Source organism: Thamnophis sirtalis, unplaced genomic scaffold (assembly GCF_051295495.1).
Source record: "Thamnophis sirtalis isolate CommonGarterSnake01/CBP01778 unplaced genomic scaffold, rThaSir2_p1.2 scaffold_26, whole genome shotgun sequence".
Classification (NCBI taxonomy): Eukaryota; Metazoa; Chordata; class Lepidosauria; order Squamata; family Natricidae; genus Thamnophis; species Thamnophis sirtalis.
Genome location: NW_028261406.1, coordinates 290001 through 311533, shown reverse-complemented (window position 1 = coordinate 311533; position 21533 = coordinate 290001). Strand labels below are relative to the sequence as shown.

Genomic DNA, 21533 nt, shown 5'->3' with positions numbered 1-21533 from the left:
GAAATGTATAGAAGGGAAAACACTAACTGTAAAGAAACCGATTCGGAACTGCTGTATGATATACGATGGAACTTATTGTTCCTATGTTGTTTTTAAGTTATGTGGTTATTTTTGTTAATGTGTTTATGTGTTCTGTTGATGTGCTTATGTGTATAAAATAAAAATTCAAAAAAAAAAAGAATCAACGATGACTTCATACTTGATGGCACATCATCAAGGGCAACAGTATATAAGAGTATGCAATGCGGGTGAGGGCACTATTAGGAGACCTGATGGGTCAGGTTAGGTACAGAACATCCTGGAGGTGGATCCATATGGTTGCTAAGGTCAAGAGTGACTTGATGGCAACGTCAAGACCAAGTTGCTTTGAGAAGGCCATAATGTTGGGAAAGGTGGAAGGAAAGAGATGATGATGATGATGACGACGATAACCAAGGTGGATTGACACCTTGGTAGTGAGGACACCATTAGAAGATCTGAAGGACCTAGTTGGGGACAGATCATCATGGAGAAAGTCAATCCATATGGTTGCTAAAAGAAGAGTGACTTGATGGCAATGTTAAGAACAAGATGCTTTGAGAAATGTTGGGAAAGGGAAAAGAAGAGGATGATGAAGGTGGATGGACTCAGCTAAAATGGTGGTAAGGGCACTACTGAAAGAAGCAGGTTGGAGACAGATCACCCTGAAGAAAATCTATGTATGTGTCACCAAGAGTCAACTATGATTTCATATTTGATTGCAGATCATCAAGGTGCCAGTATATAAGAGTGGCACCATTTGGACATCTGAAGGACCTATTTGGGGGACAGTTCACCTCGGAGAAGATCAATCCATATGGTTCCTAAAAGGTGACACTGATCTGATGGCACATCAATCAATCCATGTCATGATCAAGTTCTTTTGAGGGGTCCATAATGCTGGCAAAAGTGGAAGGGAAGAGGAGAAGAGGAAGATGGATGGTCTCGATTACAGCATTGGTGAGACGCACCATTGGGAGACCTGAAGAACCAGGTTGGCGACAGATCATCCTAGAGAAAATCTATGTGTCACCAAGAGTCAACTATGACTTTATGGCTTCATAATTGATGGCACACCATTAAGGGTAACATTATATAACAGTGGTCCCCAAACTTGGCAACTTTTAAGACTTGTGGACTTCAACTGTTGAAGTCCACAAGTCTTAAAAGTTGCCAAGTTTGAAGACTTCTGCTATATAAGATGATGAAGTGGTGGTGAGAAGCACCATTGGAAAACCTGAAGGACCCGGTTGGGGACAGTTCACCTCAGAGAAGATCAATCCATATGGTTCATAAAAGGTGATACTGACTTGATGGCACATCAATCAATCCATGTCATGATCAAGTTCCTTTGAGGGGTCCATAACGCTGGGAAAAGTGGGAGGGAAGAGGAGAAGAAGAGGAAGACCAAGATGGATGGTCTCAATCAGTGTTGGTGAAGGCACCATTGGGAGACCTGAAGGACCAGATTGGAGACAGATCATCCTGGAGAAAATCTACATATGTGTCCACCAAGGGTCAAGGATGGCTTTATGACTTCATACTTGACGACACACATCAAGGGCAACACTATATAACAGTGTTTCTCAACCTTGGCGACTTTAAGTCCTGTGGACTTCAACTCCCAGAATTCCCCAGCCAGCACAGATGTGCTGGCTGGGGAATTCTGGGAGTTGAAGTCCACAGGACTTAAAGTCGCCAAGGTTGAGAAACACTGCTATATAAGATGACGAAGTGCTGGTGAGAAGCACCATTGGAAGACCTGGAGGACCTGGTTAGGGACAATTCGCCTCAGAGAAGATCAATCCATATGGTTGCTAAAAGGAAGACCAAGGTGGATGGTGTCCAATTACAGTAGAGGTGAGGACATCATTGGAAGTTCTGAAGAACCAGGTTGGAGACAGATCATCCTGGAGAAAACTCTATTTATGGGCCATTGAGAGCCAACTATGACTTGATGGCACATAATTAATCAATCAATCAATCAATCAATCAAAATCCACAAAAAGTACTAAAAAGGAGATGAGAATCCATCTGGACCCGCCCTGGTTTGGGGGGAGGGACCCAGTTTGACACCAAGCACCCCAAATTAAGTAAATCCCCAGGAAGGGGCACTTTTTAAATATAAAATAGTGAACCTTTTTTTTGGTTAGCCCCGCTGTCACTTCGAACGGCCACTAAGCGAAACGGTTGTAAGTCGAGGACGGCCTGCCTGCCCCAGCCCGTCAAAGGAGTTCAGCCCCTCCCCCGTGTCTTCATAGACCCCCTAAGAACCCCCTCAGGAGATTTTGGGGGGCTGCCACGTGGGGGGAGCGGTTTACATCTCCTCACGAGACCCCCCTGAGGCGACCCTCCTGGCTGCGGAAGGGAGGGGATTTGGGGGGGAGGTCGCGGGGGGAGATGCCCCTCCCCTGACAGGGGGTCCCAAGCTCCTCCTCGGCCCTCTCCGAAGGGCCCGGGCGTCCCCGAGGCCACCCCCGAGACCCCCGGTGCCTCCCCCGGCCTCTCCCGCAGGGCCCCAGCGCCGGCGCCCCACTCACCAGAGCCCCCGGGGCCGCCATCTTGGATCCACGTGTCGACGCCGACGTCGCCGGAAGTGGCTCCCCATTGGCCGAAGCTGCCGGTTGTCATGGAGACGGCGGCCGTGGCTGGGTGGGAAGGCCCAGCCTGACCCGGCCTGGTCCTCGGACACTTCCCCGTCCCCACCACGCTCGGGAAGGTCCAGGCTAGCAGTTGCAACCCCTTCGCCGAAGGGACGGGGAAAGGTTGGGAAAAGGGAAGCGCTGGGCCTTTTCCGGATTTGGACCTTGTCACCATCTTGGCTGCTGGCGGAGGGGGGCTCTTTCCGCCATCTTTGGTTCGGGCACGTTCCGTGTGGACGCGGCGCCATTTTTATGGCGGGCAAGGCGCCCTCTTCGTGCGTGGAGGTTGAGAGTGGGCGCCATCTTTTTTAAGGGCATTGCTGAATGTTCCCGAGGTTTTTAAAGTTCTTAAAAGGAGACAATTTGTGTGTGTCAAGAGCCAACATAGAATAGAATAGAATAGAATAGAATAGAATAGAATAGAATAAAGGAAGAATAGAATATGGAATGGAATAGAGAACAATGGAATAGAATAGAATAGAATAGAAAATGGAATACAATGCAATAGAATAGAATAAGAACAGAATAAAATAGAATAAGAACAGAATAAAATAGAATAAGAACAGAACAGAATAGACTAGAATAATAAGGAAAGAATAGAATAGAATAGAATAGAATATGGAATAGAATAGAATAGGAGATGGAATAGAATAGAATAAGAAGAGAACAGAATAGAATAAGGAAAGAATAGAGTAGAATAGAATAGAAGATGGAATACAATGCAATAGAATATAATAAGAATAGAATAAAGGAAGAATAGAATAGAATATGGAATAGAATAGGAAATGGAATACAATGCAATAGAATAGAATAAGAACAGAATAGAATAGAATAAGAACAACAGAATAGAATAAGGAAAGAATAGAATATGGAATGGAATAGAGAAGAATAGAATAGAATAGAAGATGGAATACAATGCAATAGAATAGAATAAGAACAGAATGAAATAGAATAAGAACAGAACAGAATAGAATAATAAGGAAAGAATATAGAATAAAATAGAATATGGAATGGAATAGGATAGGAGATGGAATACAATAGAATAGAATAAGAAGAGAACAGAATAGAATAAGGAAAGAATAGAATAGAATAGAATAGAATAACAGAGTTGGAAGGGACCTTGGAGGTCTTCTAGTCCAACCCCCTGCTTAGGCATTGGCTCTAAAGGCAGGAATCATCAGAATCGGGCTTTAAGGAGCGTCTTCTCCAGTAAATGTGTATTTTTCTATACCCATTTTAGATTCCCAGGGTTTCCTTTCTTGTAAGTTACTGCTGCACTCAATAAGCAAGCACTCAGTCGTTAAGTGAGCAAATTCTGCAAGTTGAGTCCCACAAGCCTTTAAATTGCCATGGTTGGAGACCCTGGATTTAGTACGAACTCTTTTCCCCCATTTTACTGCCTTTTTGCCATGGTTGTTAAGTGAGTCATGCGGTCATTAAGTGAACCTGGCTTCCTTTATTGGCTTTGTTTGCGAGAATCCAGAGGGAAGGTGATCACATGGTCCAGGGACATTGCAACCGTCATAAATAACAGGCTGGTTGCCAAGCATTCGAATTCTGATGGGGCAACTGTCATAAGGCACCATTTTAAGTGTCGTCGTAACTTTGAATGGTCACAAAACAAATGGTTGTAAGTCGAAGACAACCCGTACAGTGGTTGGAATAGACCTGGTACGCTAAGCCCAAATCAATCCAGATCGTAGGTGATACCTTCCACTAAAGTTTTTTTTTTTAATTTCAAGATTTAGGGTTTAAAATTTAGATTTAGGGTTTAAAATTTGATAGATACCCATACTTAATCCTTTGAAGATTTTCTCCCCAACCAAAATGGGATGATCTGTTTTCTCTTAAAAGAGCTAAAAATAAGGGAGGTGTTTGGAGACGAAAAATGGTTGTCATGGAAAATAAGGAGTTATTAAAGAAAAAAATGAAGTCTGAAAACTTTTGTGGTTTGCAAAAGGACTTAAGCAAAGCATCAAACAAAAACATAATCTTCAGGCATATCAACAAATCATCAGAAACCCAATCCTTAGGAAAGAATAATATAACATCTGAAGAGAGGTTAATGCAGGTATTCCTTACAATCATTCATTCAAAGTTGCAACGTCATTGAAAAAAGTGACTTAGCACGTCCGTTTTTCACCCTTAACGACCGTTCCAGCATCTCCATGGTCACATGATTCAGACGCTTGGCAACTGGCATGTACTTATGACAGTTGCAGAGTCTCGGAGTCACCTGTGATTCCCTTTTGCAACCCAAAGTCAAAGGGGAAGCCAGATTCACTTTACAGCCATGTTACTAAGTTAACAACTGCAGTGACTCACTTAAGAACTGCATCAAGAAAGGTCGTAAAATGGGGGGAGTCTCGGTTAACAACCGCCTGGCTTAGCAACAGAAATTTTGGACTCGTTTGTGGGTGTAAGCTGAGAATTGCCTGTAAATCTAAACCAAAGTTTGTGGCTTGGTGTATGGGGTTTATACGTTCAAATAAAGTATTAACAAAACCTGTACAAATTAGCTTTAGCATCCTCTGTCAACCTCGCTGAAGCCACACATGTATTTGTAATAACTGTGGATGTGTTTCACGTGGAAAAAACTAGGCTAGATAGTTCCAAGTAGACAGGTTAGGTTAGGGACAGATTTTTAAGGAGAAAATAAATCTATGCGGTGGCTAGGAACAATAACACCTTAAATAAGAATGGAAGGGAATAGTGCAGAGAAGAGCAACAAAGAGGATGAGGGGACTGGAGGCTAAAACATACGATGAACGGTTGCAGGAACTGGGCATGGCTGGTCTAGTGAAGAGAAGGACCAGGGGAGACAGGATAGCAGTCTTCCAACATTTGAGGGGCCGCCACAGAGAGGGTCAAGCGATTCCCCAAAGCAGACAAGGAATAATGGATGGAAACCGATCAAGGAGAGATTCAACCTGGAAACAAGGAGAAATTTTCTGACAGTGAGAACCATCAACCCATGGAACAGAAGTTGGCCTTTGGAAGTTGTGGGAGGTTCATCACTGGAGGTTTTCAAGAAGAGACTGGACTGCTCTCTGTCAGAAAAGGTGCAGTGTCTCCTGCTTGGGTAGGGGGTTGGACTAGATGATCTGCAAAGTCCCTTCCAACTCTGTTAATCTGTTAAATCTGATAATAGAATAGAACAGAAGAGAATAGAAGAGTAGAGTAGAATAGAGAATAGAATAGAATTAGAATTAGAATAGAATAAGAATAGAATAGAGAAAATAGTAGAGAAGAATAGAGAATAGAATAGAATTAGAATAGAGAAAATAAAAGAGTAGAGTAGAATAGAGAATAGAATAGAATTAGGATAGAATTGATAAAATAGTAGAATAGACAATAGCATAGATTAGAGAAATCGAATAGAAGAGTAGTAAAGAATAGAATAGAATTAGAATCGAGAAAATAGAATAGTAGAGTAGAATAGAGAATAGAATAGAATTAGAATAGAATAGAGAAAATAGAAGAGTAGAATAGAATAGAGAATAGAATTAGAAAATAAAATAGAATAGAGCAAATAGAAGAGTAGAATAGATTAGACAAAAACTGGAATAGAATAGAGAAAATAGACTAGAATAGAGTAGAATAGAGAATAGAATAAGAATAGAATAGATAAAATAGAAGAGTAGAATAGAGAATAGAATAGAGAAAATAGAAGAGAAGAGTAGTAGAGAATAGAATAGAATTAGAATAGAGAAAATAAAAGAGTAGAGTAGAATAGAGAATAGAATTAGAATAGAATAGATAAAATAGAAGAGTGGAATAGAATAGACTAGAATAGAGAAATCGAATAGAATAGTAGAATAGAATAGAATTAGAATAAGAATAAAGAAAATAGAAGAGTAGAATAGAATAGAGAATAGAACTAGAATAGAATAGAGAAAATAGAATAGAATAGACAATAAAATAGAATAGAATAGAGCAAATTGAAGAGTAGAGTAGAATAGAGAATAGAATAAGAATAGAATAGAATAAATAGAAGAGTAGAGTAGAATAGAATAGAGAATAGAATTAGAATAGAATAGAGAAAATTGAAGAGTAGAATAGAATAGAACAGGATTGGCCAAGTGTGACTGGACACACAAGGAATTTGTCCCTGACGCATAACCCCTTGGTGTATAAGTAAGCACAAGAAGTGATAACAATGATAAAATTCAATCATCATAAAACAACAGTGATCGTTGTTGTATTGTACCTTATACAAAACAAGGATAAAACAATGACAATCAATTCCAAGTAAGAGCCAAGAATACTTTCCTTTTATTTTTTTGAATTTCAATTTTTATTGAAAATAGTGATCTATTCATTCTATTAGAATAATAATTATTTGCATCTTACAATGATTTCAAACGTGCCTCATAATCCTCCCCTAATCTGGATCCCCGCAGGGAATCCCATCTTCATTAAATGCAGAACGCTTCTTCCGTCTTTTAATAGTCTTGAAATGAGAAACTAGCGTTAAGAATCAGTTGGCGAAGCTTTTCGAAGGCCACTCATGAATCAAAATATACACAGGCAGTCCTCGACATACAACCCTTCCTTCAAAGTTCCGACGGCACTGAAAAAAGGGGACTCGGCATCCTTTTTCCACACTTACGACCGTTGCAGCATTCCTCGTGGTCACGTGATCGAAATTCAGAGGCTTGGCAACTGGCATGTACTTACGACGGTGTCCCGCGCTCACGGCTTCCCCTTTGGCGACCTACTGAGAAGCAGTCAATGGGGAAGCCGGATTCACTGAACGACCGTGTCGCTAACTGAACTGATCCGCTTGACAACCATGCCAGGAAAGGTCGTAAAGTGGGACAATACTCCCTTAATAACTGTCTCGCTTAGCAACAGAAATTTCGGGCTCAATGGTGGCTGTAAGTCGAGGACTACCTGCGGTTATACCCCAACTTAATCATCCAAAATACATAATTTATTTCTCTTTCTCTCTCTTTCCCTTTCTTGCTCTCCCTCTCTCTCTCTCCCTCTCTCTATCTCTCTCTGTCTCTCCCTCTGTCTCTCTCTCTCCCTTTCTCTCTCTCTCTCTTTCCCCACCTCTCTCCCTATCTGTCTCTCCCTCTCTTTCTCCCTTTCTCTCTCTCCCTCTCTGTCTCTCTCTCTCTCCCTTTCTCTCTCTCTTTCTCTCTTCGCCTCTCTCCCTATCTGTCTCTCCCTCTCTCTCTCCCTTTCTCTTTCTCTCCCTCTCTGTCTCTCTCTCCCTTTCTCTCTCTCTCTCTCCCCGCCTCTCTCCCTATCTGTCTCTCCCTCTTGCTCTCCCTTTCTCTCTCTCCCTCTCTGTTTCTCTCTCTCTACCTTTCTCTCTCTCTCCCCGTCTCTCTCTATGTCTCTCCCTCTTTCTCTCCTTCTCTCTCTCTCCCTCTCTCTGTCTCCCCCTTTCTTGCTCTCTTTCTCTCTCTGTCTCTCCCTCTCCATCTCTCTACCTATCTGTCTCTCCCCCTTTCTGTCTCTCCCTCTCTGTCTCTCTCTCTCCCTCTTTCTCCCTCTGTCTCTCTCTGTCTCTCTCTTTCTCCCTCTCTATCTCTCCCTCTTTGTCTCTCTCTGTCTGTCTCTCCCTCTTTCTCCCTCCCTCCCTCCCTCCCTCCTATGTACACACACAATTGTACAGACACGCACAGCCCTCCAGGAACCTCCATCAGAACATTGTGGCTTCACAACAGATGCCAAGATAAAGTGCCTTCCGTCTTTGAAGCGGTTTCAGTCCGATTAGTTCGCAGCGAAGAGGCAAAACGTTTGCTTAATTCAGTCCCTTAATCCAACCGGGTTTGCCAACCAGCCACGTTGGCCCCTAGGAAAAAAAAACCTCTTCCCTCTAAGCCACGGGTTCTCCATGCCAACACCTGGGCTCTCGCAGGGCATCAGCGTGCCGGCGACGCCGGTGTGGCTCTGGGTCCCTCTTAAGGCTGTTGTTGGTATTGCTTTTCCGTGCCCGTGAAAAAGTCCTCCAAGATGCTCTGGATGTACTCAAAGGTGGGGCGATCTTCGGGTTTCTGCTTCCAACACCTCAGCATGATCTCGTAGAGCTCCTGCGGGCAATCCTGGGGACGGGGCATCCGGTAGCCACGCTCCAGCGCACGCATCACTTCCAGATTAGTCCTCCCTGCACGGCAGACAAAGAAAGAGACAGGGGGGGATCATTCCTGACCTGAAACCCAACTCGGAAGCTGTCGGAGAAGAGAGAGGGGGCTTCCGACAGGCCCAAAAAGCCAGTAAAACCATTGGCCCAGTCAGGCTGGCATGACCGGCTGGGGGCCTTGGTGATCTCTGGGCTGGGTTGTTTTCTTGCAGACGTTTCGTGACCCAACTAGGTAACATCATCAGTGCTAGAAGAGGGTGGGGTTTGTGGAGAGGAGGAGGAGGAAGAGGAGAGGATGACTGTGGGCTCCTTGATGCTCTCTGAGCTTGGTTTCTTGCAGGCGTTTCATGACCGAACTAGATAATATCATCAGTGCAGATGGGAGTGGGGTTTGCAGTGAGGAGGAGGAGGAGGAGGAGGACTGTTGGATCTGGTGCTGCCTGTGTTTTGTTGGGGTTTTTTTGCAGACGTTTCATTACCCAACTGGGCAGCACCATCATTGCTAGAAGGGAATGGGATTTACAGAGAGGAGGAGGAGGAGGGGGAGGAAGAGGAAGAGGAGGAAGAAGAGGAAGAAGTAGAAGAGGAGGAGGAGGAGGAAGAAGGAGATGGAAGAGGAGGAGGAGGAGGTGGAGGAGGAAGAGGAGGAGGAAGAAGAAGAGGAGGAAGAAGAAGAGGAAGAGGAGGAGGAGGAGGAAGAAGAAGAGGAGGAGGTGGAAGAGGAGGAGGAGGTGGAGGAGGAAGAGGAGGAGGAGGAAGAGGAGGAAGAAGAGGAGGAGGTGGAAGAGGAGGAGGAGGAGGTGGAGGAGGAAGAGGAGGAGGAGGAGGAAGAAGAAGAGGAGGAGGAAGAAGAGGAAGAAGAAGAGGAGGAGGAAGAAGAAGAGGAGGAGGAGGTGGAGGAGGAAGAAGAGGAGGAGGAGGAAGAAGAGGAAGAAGAAGAGGAAGAGGAGGAGGAGGAGGAAGAAGAAGAGGAGGAGGTGGAAGAGGAAGAAGAAGAAGAGGAGGAGGAGGGAGAGGTGGAGGAGGAAGAGGTGGAGGAGGAGGAAGAAGAAGAGGAGGAAGAAGAAGAGGAAGAGGGGGAGGAGGAGGAGGAAGAAGAAGAGGAGGTGGAGGAGGAAGAGGAGGAGGAGGAAGAGGAGGAGGAAGAAGAGGAAGAGGAGGAGGAGGAAGAAGAAGAGGAGGTGGAAGAGGAGGAGGAAGAGGTGGAGAAGGAAGAGGAGGAGGAGGTGGAGGAGGAGGAGGAAGAAGAACAGGAGGAGGAAGGAAGAGGAGGAGGTGGAGGAGGACTGTTAGATCTTTGGTGCTGTTTGAGCTTAGTTGTTTTTTCCCCAGACATTTCATTACCCAACTAGGCAACATCCTCAGTAACATAAGGGAGGGGTAAACCAGAGAGCTCCAAAACCCCACACCCTTCTAGCCCTGGTGACGTTCCCTAGTTTGGTCATGAAACGTCTGCCAGAAAACAACCCTTCTCAGAGAACTCCAAGGACCCCATCCTCCTCCTCCTCCTCCTCCTCCTCCCTGCAAACCCCACACCCTTCTAAAGATGATGATAACTCGCTCTACAACCATCATGAGTATGACCATGTTGGGCAGCCCCCCCCCACCCCCTTTACCGTCATAACCCGAGGACCGTAGCACAAGAAATGTTTAGAAAAAGGCCAAGATTGCATGTTACTTTAGAGAGACACTGAGACAGCTGAGTTTTGAAATTGGAGTAAGAAGAAGAAACATTAAGGAAACGGAGCATGAAAACCATATTTACGTGGCAACTTCGCCTTGCAAACCCCGGAAGTGTTGGCCCCACAGCATTTGCGTGTTGTTGTGGAAACTGCGTGTTGCAATAATGTGTTTCCTTTGACACGTTGTGCTGCCGTCCACTTCGTGTGCAAAAAGACCCTCCCACAAATCCTTTTTTCTGTTCAAACGTTAAAAATTGATAACAATGTGCACACAAGGATCGCGGGTCTGCCTTCCTAAGCCTTAGCAAAATGGGGAAATGTGTGTTGCGGCATCACACCTCACCCCTCTGCACATTGTGTTGCAAGGCGTGCTTTGCCACCACCTGCTTCCTCTCCAAGGGACAAAACATGCGACGTTTAATCAAGGGTATTTCTTTTAAACCGTCTTGCTAAAGAACAGACGGAGCCAGAGCCCACCACAGCAGTCCACCAGTCTGTTTTGTTGGGTTTTTTAAAAAGACGTTTCATTACCCAACTGGGCAGCACCATCATTGCTAGAAGGGAATGGGATTTACAGAGAGGAGGAGGAGGAGGGGGAGGAAGAGGAAGAGGAGGAAGAAGAGGAAGAAGTAGAAGAGGAGGAGGAGGAAGAAGAGGAAGAGGAGGAGGAAGAGGAGGAGGAGGAAGAAGAGGAGGAGGAAGAAGAGGAAGAGGTGGAGGAGGAAGAGAAGGAGGAGGAGGAAGAGGAGGAAGAAGAGGAAGAGGTGGAGGAGGAAGAGGAGGAGGAGGTAGAAGAAGAGGAGGAGGAGGAGGAGGAAGAGGAGGAGGAAGAAGAGGAAGAGGAGGAGGAGGTGGAGGTGGAGGAGGAAGAGGAGGAAGAAGAGGAGGAAGAAGAGGAGGAAGAAGAACAGGAGGAGGAAGGAAGAGGAGGAGGTGGAGGAGGAAGAGGAGGAGGAAGAAGAAGAGGAGGAAGAAGAAGAGGAGGAGGAAGAGGTGGAGGAGGAAGAGGTGGAGGAGGAAGAGGAGGAAGAAGAACAGGAGGAGGAAGGAAGAGGAGGAAGAGGAGGAGGTGGAGGAGGACTGTTAGATCTTTGGTGCTGTTTGAGCTTGGTTGACACCACGTCCTCCTCTCTTTGCTGAAGGTTGAACCCCAAATTCCTGTGACCTTTGACTTAGCCCCCCCCCATTTTTTTGCCCTGTGAAAGTTCTTCCCAAGAAGTGTTTGTCTTAAGGGCCAAGAGATGCTGGAGAGAGAAGGCTGAAAAAGAACAGGGGTATCCGAGCTTGGCCATTTTAAAAACTTTTTTAAAAAGTTTTTTATTAGCTAAATTTTGAAAACATTGGACGTAGTGCGACATTTTTGGCATAAACGTTTCCATATAGTTTTTGGATCGTGCAACAATAACATTTTATATCCATTACATAGGTCTGTGTAGTCAATCAGATTATCTGTCCGTTCATCCTTCCTTTTATATAATTACTAATCATACAAATACATATCCGATTCCTACCCATCACACATTCTTAATACCCTAATTTCCAATTCTTAGCTTGTCTGTGTTTTTCTGTCCCAACTTTTTCCCTCCTTTCCAACCATCGGTTCCATTTGTCCCAGATTTCGTGATATTCCGTCTCTCCCTCGTCTTTGAGCTCTAGAATCAGCCTGTCCATCTCTGCGTACGTCAGTATCTTATTTATTATTTCCTGTTCCACGCGAGTCACTTTATTTTTCCATTTTTGTGCAAAAACCAGTCTTGCCGACATTAAAATAAGCAGCATTAAATATAATCCAGCTTTGCCATATTTTTCTTTTGTATAGAATATATATAGAATAACAGAGTTGGAAGGGACCTTGGAGATCTTCTAGTCCAACCTCCTGCCTAGACAGGAAACCTTATACCATTTCAGACAAATGGCTATCCAACATCTTCTTAAAAACCTCCAGTGTTGGGACATTCACAACTTCTGGAGGCAAGTTGTTCCATTGATTAATTGTTCTAACTGTCAGGAAATTTCTCCTTAGTTTTAAGTTGCTCTTGATTAGTCTCTTCTTGATTAGTTTCCACCCATTGCTTCTTGTTCTGCCCTCAGGTGCCTTGGAGAATAGTTTGACTCCCTCTTCTTTGGGGCAACCCCTGAGACATTGGAAGATGCTATCATCTCTCCCCTAGTCCTTCTTTCCATTAAACTAGACATACCCAGTTCCTGCAATGATTCTTCATATGTTTTAATCTTCAGTCATTTAATCCTCTTTCTTGCTCTTCTCTGCACTCTTTCTACAGTTTATACAATACAATACAATAGCAGAGTTGGAAGAGACCTTGGAGGTCTTCTAGAGACCAACCCCCTGCCTAGGCAGGAAACCCTATACCGTTTCAGACAAATGGCTATCCAACATGTTCTTGCAGTGTTGGGCATTCACAACTTCTGGAGGCAATGTCTGTTCCACTGATTCATTGTTCTCACTGTCAGGAAATTTCCCCTCAGTTCTAAGTTGCTTCTCTCCTTGATTAGTTTCCACCCATTGCTTCTTGTTCTGCCCTCAGGTGCCTTGGAGAATAGCTTGACTCCCTCTTCTTTGTGGCAACCCCTGAGATATTGGAAGACTGCTATCCTGTCTCCCCTGGTCCTTCTTTCTATTAAACTAGACATACCCAGTTCCTGGAACCGTTCTTCATATGTTTTAGTCTCCAGTCCCCTAATCCTCTTTCTTGCTCTTCTCTGCACTCTTTCCAGAGTCTCCACATCTTTTCTACATCGTGGCGACCAAAACTGGATGCAAATATTCCAAGTGTGGCCTTCCCAAGGCCTTGTAAAGTGGTATTAACCCTTCACGTGATCTTGATTCTCTCCCTCTGTTGATGCAGCCTAGAACTGTGTTGGCTTTTTTGGCAGCTGCTGCCCACGGATGGCTCCTATTTAAATGCTTGTCCACCAGGACTCCAAGATCCCTTTCACAGTTACTACTGTTGAGCAAGGTACCACCTATATTGTACCTGTGTATCCATAATAAAAATAGTTCTGGCCTCAACTCCATCTTTTGATTTAACGATACTTTAATCACTTTAAAACTTGTGGACTTCATCTCCCAGAATTCCCCAGCCAGCCACAAGTCCACAAATGTTATAAATTGCCAAAGTTGGACACCTTTGCAAAAGAAAAAAAAAGTCTTTTCTTTCCCATCTTCCTGTTCTTCTTCTAACCCTTCACAAGACCTTTCGTTTTTCGTTTGCTTCACGCACCCTGCTGTTGGCCAAAAACAGTCCCATTTCAAAGATCACACTAAGGAGTTTCTAACTGGTCTATTCAGAATCGGAATCAGAGCTGGAAGGGACCCTTCCGGCTACCCACCTGGATACGGAGTCTGCCCGTAGGTAATGATCTCCATCAGCAAGATCCCGAAGGACCAGACGTCGGACTTTATGGTGAAGGACCCATAATTGATCGCTTCGGGGGCGGTCCACTTGATGGGGAACTTCGCGCCTGCCAAAAAAATCCAAACCAACATAAGATTTAGCCTGAAAGTGGACAGATAATGTTATCAGTTTGGTTTAATGGTGAAGGTGCCAGGGAGAAAGAGGGGGACGGTGAGTTCTAGTCCCGCCTTACCCAGGAAAGTCACCTGAGTGATTGTGAGCCTCTCTTTTGGGGCACCAGGTTAGAAAGTAGGAGATGGTGCGTTCTCGTCGCGCCTTAGGCATGAAAGCCATCTGGGTGACTTTGTCCCAATCACTAGGAGATGGTGAATTCTAGTCCTGCCTTAGGCACAAAAGCCATCTGGGTGATTTTGGCCCAATCACCAGGAATCTGTGAGTTCTCGTCCCACCTTAGGCATGAAAGCCAGCTGAGTGAATTTAGGCCAATCACCAGGAGAGAGAGAGTTCTAGTCCCGCCTGAGCACAAAAACAGGTGGGTGACTTTGGGCCAATCACCAGGAGATGGTGCGTTCTAGTCCCGCCTTAGGCATGAAAGCAGGCTTGGTGCTATTGGAAGAAATATCCACCTGGCTCAGTTCCAAGCAGTGAGAAAGACACTGGAAACAAGGAGGCTGATTGGAAAGAGGGTTTGATGGTGAACAGGACCACCAACCCCATGGTGCTGGTGCAGCTGGTCACATGGAGTTGAGAATGAGGGTATTTATACCGTCTCTTGGGCTTTGAACTTGAGCTTCCTATTCCTGTGCAAGAATATGTATTCTATTGGCTGTCGTCACACTCCCATGGAGCCGTCATGTGAGGTCAAGTTTGTCTGAGATAGGTTTGGTTGAAGTTTGCCAATGCAATATCCTTAGGAGATTTTGCAATGCAGTGAGCTCAGCTGCTAGATAATCCTATCTGGAGGGTCATGTCTTAATCCCATCACCCTGGAGCTGGAGGTCTTTTGTCTTGCAGATAGGATGGCCCCGTCTTTCTCAATGGGCACCAAATATCTGCGGGGGAAGGTAGCTGGTGCTCTGAGTTAGCAATAGCAATAGTAGTTAGACTTATATACCGCTTCATAGGGCTTTCAGCCCTCTCTAAGCGGTTTACAGAGTCAGCATATCGCCCCCAACAATCTGGGTCCTCATTTTACCCATCTCGGAAGGATGGAAGGCTGAGTCAACCCTGAGCCGGTGAGATTTGAACAGCCGAACTGCAGAACTGCAGTCAGCTGAAGTGGCCTGCAGTGCTGCACTCTAACCACTGCGCCACCTCGGCTCTTTCTGTCTGAGTTTCTGTCCACCTTAAGATTCCTATTTCTCTTTTAGGGGAAATATAATATTTTGCCTTTTTAAATATTTCTCAAAATATTTCATTCTTCTAGGAGTGGTGGCATGCCAGGGGCGGTGGTGGTGGCGGCGGGGGGGAACAGATGGACGGGACAGGAAGATGAATAGTCAAATCTTAAAAAATAAAATGCCTGCATGAAAAAGTGACCTTCCTTTCCCTGCAAAAGTCTTCACTCTTTCTATTTAGTTGGGCAGAATAATAGAAGAATAGAGCTGGAAGGGGCCTTGGAGGTCTTCTAGTCCAACCCCCTGCTCAAGCAGAAAACCCTATTCCTTTCAGGACACATGACTGCCCAGCCTCTTCTTAAAAACCTCCAAAGATGGAGCACCTCACGACAAGCTGTTCCCCTGGATAACAGAACAATAGAGTTCGAAGGGACCTTAGAGGTCTTCTAGTCCAACCCCCTCCTCAAACGCCCCTAAACCAGGGACGTCAAACTGGTAGCCCGCAGGCCAGAGAAGTCAGCTGCAGGCCAGGCCCACCCCAGCTCTGTGAATGGGAAAAAAGTTGTGATACATCATGTGCCAGTTTGATACCTGAGCCCTAAAACATTCTCGAAAAATGACCTTTGATTGCATCCGGTGGCCCCCATTTTGACTTTTTTGACCACCTCCTGCAGATTCCACCTCCCCCAGACCCAACTGCTGCTTCTTTGGAGATGCTGGGCACTCCCTCCCATCCCCCAGAGACCCCCCCCCCAAGACCACCTCCCAGGCTCTCCGATTGGCGGAGAGATCGGCGTTAAAAGTCCAGTTAATCTACGTTCTCCATAAAAGCGAAGGAGGAGGCCCACTAGAGTTGTGTTGGCTTTGTACCTTCCCGTGCGGTGTATTCGTTGTCGTCTATCACACGGGCCAGGCCGAAATCTGCAATCTTGCACACCAGGAGAGCCGAGACCAAAATGTTGGCAGCTCTGAGGTCACGGTGGATGTAGTTCCTCTGCTCGATGAAGGCCATGCCTTCAGCTATCTGCAACCAGAAGAGAAAGGTCCATTAAAGGGGGAAAAGGAGGAAGGAAGGAAGGAGAGAAGAAAGAGAAGAAAGGGGGGTAGGAAGGAGGGAGGGAAGGAAGGAAGGAGGGAAGGAAGGAGAGAAGGAGAGAAGAAAGGAGGGAAGGAAGGAGGGAATGTAGGAGAGAAGGAAGGGGGGAAGGAAGGAGGAAAGGAAGGGGGAAAGGAAGGAGAGAAGGAGAAAAGAAAGGAGGGAAGGAAGGAAGGAAGGAAGGAGGGAAGGAAGGAGGGAATGTAGTAGAGAAGGAGGGAAGGGGAAGGAGGGGGGAAGGAAGGAGGGAAGGAAGGAGAGAAGGAGAGAAGAAAGGAGGGAAGGAAGGAGGGAATGTAGGAGAGAAGGAAGGAGGGAATGTAGGAGAGAAGGAAGGGGGGAAGGAAGGAGAGGAGAAAAGAAAGGAGGGAAGGAAGGAAGGAAGGAAGGAAGGAGGGAAGGAAGGAGGGAAGGAGAGAAGGAGGGAAGGGGAAGGAGGGAGGGAAGGAAGGAGGGAAGGAAGGGGAGTAGGAGAGAGGGGTTGGACTAGATGACCTCCAAGGTCCCGCCCTTGTGATTCCCTTCTTCCAAACAACTCACCTGGGCAGAGAAGTCGATCAGCTTGGGGAAGGGCTGTTTCTTGCCTTCCTCACTTTTTAAGAAATCCAGCAAGCTGCCTGCGGAGAGAGAGGAGACCCTTTTGAGGCAAGGAGGACATTTCTGGGACCCCCTCCCAAAACACCCTTCTCGTTTCGAGGAGTCGGAGGAGTCGTTAACGGGAGCTGTTGGGTAAGGACTCCCCCCCCCAAGGATGGGTCTCCAGCTTGGAAATAGCAGAAATCCCTGTTTCTTTTTCCTGCCTTTCACAAGGACAGTTTACACACACACACAACCACACACACTCTGCTAAACAACTAATCCCCCAAATCCTGTATCTAGTAAGGCTGTAAATACTATTGAATTGAATTTATTGCATTTATATGCTGCCCTTTTCCCCCCGAAGGGGACTCAGGGCGGCTCACAATCCAAGTCAGGGAAGGGGGTACAGATAAGGGATAAAAAAGACGAACGGAACAATACACAATTTAAAAGCACACAACAACCATACCATTTAGTCTTCTCGCCTGTCTTATTAGTTGTCTCCTTATCTTCTCGTGATTTATAACACTGTCGCTTGTTTCTTACGATTTATATATATATATTTTAATTTAGTCACTTAGTATGATTTATGTTGATTGATTATTTAGTATCCTACGGCTATCGGTAAGTGTTGTTCCTTATGATTTATGATGAATGTGTTTTTATGACTATGATCACGATTTATCCCTTATAGTTTTTATGCACACTGAGAGCTTGTGTACTGAAGACAAATTCCTTGTGTATGCAATCACACTTGGCTAATAAATTCTATTCTGCTCTATTTGAATATTCTAATATTTGAATATTCTATTCTAATATTCTAATATTCTCTTCTATTCTAATATTCTCTTCTAATATTCTCTTCTAATATTCTCTTCTAATATTCTCTTCTCTTCTCTTTTTTCTGCATTCTATTCTACTCTACTCTATTCTAATATTTTTTTCTATTCTTTCTGCTTTAACTAGGATAACTAGGATCCAGTTTTTATAATTTTTAGGGCAATAAAAACAGTGTATTTATAAAATGTATGGTCCTATATTTCTAATAATAATTATTTTATTCTATTCTATTCTCTTTTATTCTATTCTATTCTACTCTATTCTAATAGTCTTTTCTATTCTACTCTATTCTATTCTAGTCTAATATTCTTTTCTATTCTTTCTGCATAACTAGGATAACTAGGATCCAGTTTTTATAACTTTTTAGGGCAATAAAAACACAGTATTTATAAAATGCGTGGTCCTATAGTTCTAATAATAATTATTTTATTCCGTGACCCGTCAAAAGCGCGGACGGCAAAAGCGCGATCGACAAAATCGCGCCTTTGACGTCATCACAGCGCGACGAAAAAGATTGAAAAATTCAAATAAAAATTAATAAAAATTAAATTAAAGCAAGCCGATTCACATAAAGGTAAGGGTTAGGGTTAGGGTTAGGGTTAGGGTTAGGTTAAGGGTTAGGGTTAGCTTTAGAGCGTTAGCGTTAGCGTTAGGGTTAGGATAAGGGTTAGCGTTAGGTTTTTCGTTACTTTAACGGTTAGGTTTTGGGTTAGGTTTAGGGTTAGGTTAAGAGTTAGGTTTAGGGTTAGGTTTAGGGTTAGGTTTGGGGGGCTTAGGGTAAGGTTTTCGCTTTATTTTTACAATTTTTCGATCTTTTTCGTCGCGCTGTGATGACGTCACAGCGCGCTTTTGTCGAGCGCGATTTTGTCCTCCGCGCTTTTGTGGTGGAACCATTTTATTCTATTCTATTCTCTTTTATTCTATACTATTCTAGTCTAATATTCTTTTCTATTCTTTCTGCGTAACTAGGATAACTAGGATCCAGTTTTTATAATTTTTAGGGCAATAAAAACAGAGTATTTATAAAATGTGTGGTCCTATAGTTCTAATAATAATTATTCTATTCTATTCTACTCTATTCTAATATTCATTTCTAGCCTAGTCTACTTTATTCTATTCTATTCTATTCTATTCTATTCTAGTCTAGTCTAATATTCTTTTCTATTCTTTCTGCGTAACTAGGATAACTAGGATCCAGTTTTTATAACTTTTTAGGGCAATAAAACAGAGTATTTATAAAATGTGTGGTCCTATAGTTCTAATAATAATTATTCTATTCTATTCTATTCTATTCTACTCTATTCTAATACTCATTTCTATTCTAGTCTACTTTATTCTATTCTATTTTATTCTAGTCTAATATTCTTTTCTATTCTTTCTGTGTAACTAGGATAACTAGGATCCAGTTTTTATAACTTTTTAGGGCAATAAAAACAGTGTATTTATAAAATGTGTGGTCCTATAGTTCTAATAATAATTATTTTATTCTGTTCTATTTTATTCTATTCTACATGTAGTCCTCAACTTACAATCATTCATTTAGTGACTGTTCGAAGTTACGATGCCACTAAAAAAAGTGACTCATTTTTCACACTTACAACCACTGCAGTATCCTCACATGATCAAAATTCAGACTCGTGGCTACTGACTCATATTTATGACAGTCGCAGTGTCCCGGGTCGCGTGATCCCCTTTTGCGACCTCCTGACAAGCAAAATCAATGAGGATGCCGGATTCACTTAATAACCGTCTGGCTAACTTCATAACCGCGGTGATTCACGGAACAACTGTGGCGAGATAGCTAAACTCACTTTAAACACTCTCTCGCTTAGCGACATGAATTTTGGGCTCGACAGTGGTCGTAATCCGAGGACTACCTGTAATTCACAGAAATGTAACTGGCTCATATCTAGAGAGATTCAGGTTCAGATTCACAACTGTGGCTAGAAAGCTCGGTTGTGGTCACAAGTTGAGGACTACCTTAATGGTGGTCATAAGTCAAGGACCACCTGTAGTCCCAACAGATCTGGAGGGTGCCAGGCTGAGATAGGCCATGACGCGGAACGCTGGTTCTCACCTTTCTCCATGAATTCGGTGATGATGAAAATGGGCTCTTCCTTGGTCACCACCGCGTGGAGTCTGACCAGCTTGTCATGCTGCAGGGTCTTCATGATGTTGGCTTCTTCAAGGAAGGCCGTCACCGTCATGGTGCCCGGCTTCATGGTCTTCACAGCCACTTTGGTGTGGGCGTTATAGGTGGCTATGGAAGCGGGAAAAGCCATGCTTTAGGACACAGGTAGGGAACAATGGCCCCTTTGTGACTTATGGACTCCAACTCCCAGAATTCCTCCGGCAGCCATGGTAACTATAGCCACTTTATGGCTTGTGGACTCCAACTCCCAGAATTCCTCAGGCAGCCATGGTAACTATAGCCACTTTGTGACTTATGGACTTCAACTCCCAGAATTCCTCAGGCAGCCATTGTAACTATAGCCCCTTTGTGACTTATGGACTCCAACTCCCAGAATTCATGTTGGCTCAGGAATTCTGGGAGTTGAAGTCCAGAAGTCATAAAAGGGCCATAGTCTGTCCTTCTAAACCAGACCCCTAGAGCAGGGGTCAAAGGCAAATATGGTGATGTTTGGGGACCTCCAACGGGGGAGAATATTTGTGGCTCGGGGTTGAATTGAGGAGTCCTTGGTGCTATCTGAGCATGGTTGTTTCCTTCCAGTGTTTTATTCTCCAACTAGGTAACAACAACCAAGCCCATTCTCTTCTAGCACTGATGACGCTAGATGGGTCCTGAAAAGTCTGCAAGAAAATAACCAAGCTCAGGGACCCCACAGTCCTCCTCCCCCTCCCCCTCCTCTTCCATCTCCATTATCTTCATGGAATATCTGCAAGGGCTGCCCTGGATCTTCCCTTTGAAATAAGTAGCCATTAAATTGAATGGAATTAATTGATTGATAGATTGAATGAATGAATGAATGAATGTGTAAGTGAATGAATGAATGAGTGTGTGAGTGAGTGAATGAATGAGTATGAATGAATGAATGTGTGAATGAATGAATGAATGAATAAGTGTGAATGAATGAGTGTGTGAGTGAGTGAATGAATAAGTGTGTGAATGAACAAGTGTAAGTGAATGAATGTGTGAATGAATGAATGAATAAATAAGTGTGTGAATGAATGTGAGTGAATGAATGAATAAGTGTGAATGAATGAGTATGTGAGTGAATGAATGAATAAATGTGTGGATGAGTGTGAGTGAGTGAATGAATAAGTGTGTGAATGAACGAGTGGGAGTAAGTGAATGAATGTGTGAATGAGTGAATGAATGAATAAATAAGTGTGAGTGAATGAATAAATGAGTGAATGAATGAATGAGTGTGAATGAATGAATGAATAAATAAATGTGTGTGAATGAGTGTGAGTGAGTGAATGAATAAGTGTGTGAATGAACGAGTAAGTGAATGAATGTGTGAATGAATGAGTGAATAAATAAGGGTGTGAATGAATGAGTGAGTAAGTGAATGAATGTGTGAATGAATGAGTGAATAAATAAGGGTGTGAATGAATGAGTGAGTGAGTGAATGAATGAATATGTGTGTGAGTGAACGAGTGTATGAATGAATGAATGAATGAATGAATGAATGAATGAATGAGTCAGTGAACAAGTGAGTGAATGAATGGAAAAGAAAGATCTCCCCTGGGAATTGTGTGTGTGTGTGTGGGGGGGTTAAGTGCGCAGCCTTTGCAATCGAAAGGACGCATTCAAAATCCAAAATGGCCTTGCTGAGTGAGAACGTTGCTCCTGTGCAGCCACCTTTGGGGTCTTTGGGGAACTTACCCATCCAGACTTCTC

General features: G+C 44.0%; 2 protein-coding genes across 4 annotated transcripts in view; both read right to left on the bottom strand.

The window, feature by feature from the left end:
* The window catches only part of TM9SF4 (transmembrane 9 superfamily member 4), a 35440-nt gene extending 32831 nt beyond the window's left edge, over positions 1–2609 (bottom strand). Inside the window, exon 1 of the mRNA XM_087703139.1 lies at positions 2559–2609. Within this exon, the coding sequence (XP_087559265.1) occupies positions 2559–2579 (21 nt within the window). The 5' untranslated portion in view covers positions 2580–2609. The remainder of the gene's footprint in view (positions 1–2558) is intronic.
* Positions 2610–8267: 5658 nt separating this feature from the next.
* Positions 8268–21533, bottom strand: part of HCK (HCK proto-oncogene, Src family tyrosine kinase) — a 41810-nt gene continuing 28544 nt past the window's right edge. For all 3 annotated transcript variants that reach the window (XM_087703146.1, XM_087703145.1, XM_087703144.1), the window contains 6 exons: positions 21519–21533; positions 19746–19928; positions 16790–16866; positions 16024–16177; positions 13791–13922; positions 8268–8781 (listed from right to left, as the gene is read on the bottom strand). The exon at positions 21519–21533 is cut by the window's right edge and continues 138 nt beyond it. In XM_087703146.1, the coding sequence (XP_087559272.1) occupies positions 8579–8781; positions 13791–13922; positions 16024–16177; positions 16790–16866; positions 19746–19928; positions 21519–21533 (764 nt within the window). In that variant the 3' untranslated portion in view covers positions 8268–8578. The remainder of the gene's footprint in view (positions 8782–13790; positions 13923–16023; positions 16178–16789; positions 16867–19745; positions 19929–21518) is intronic.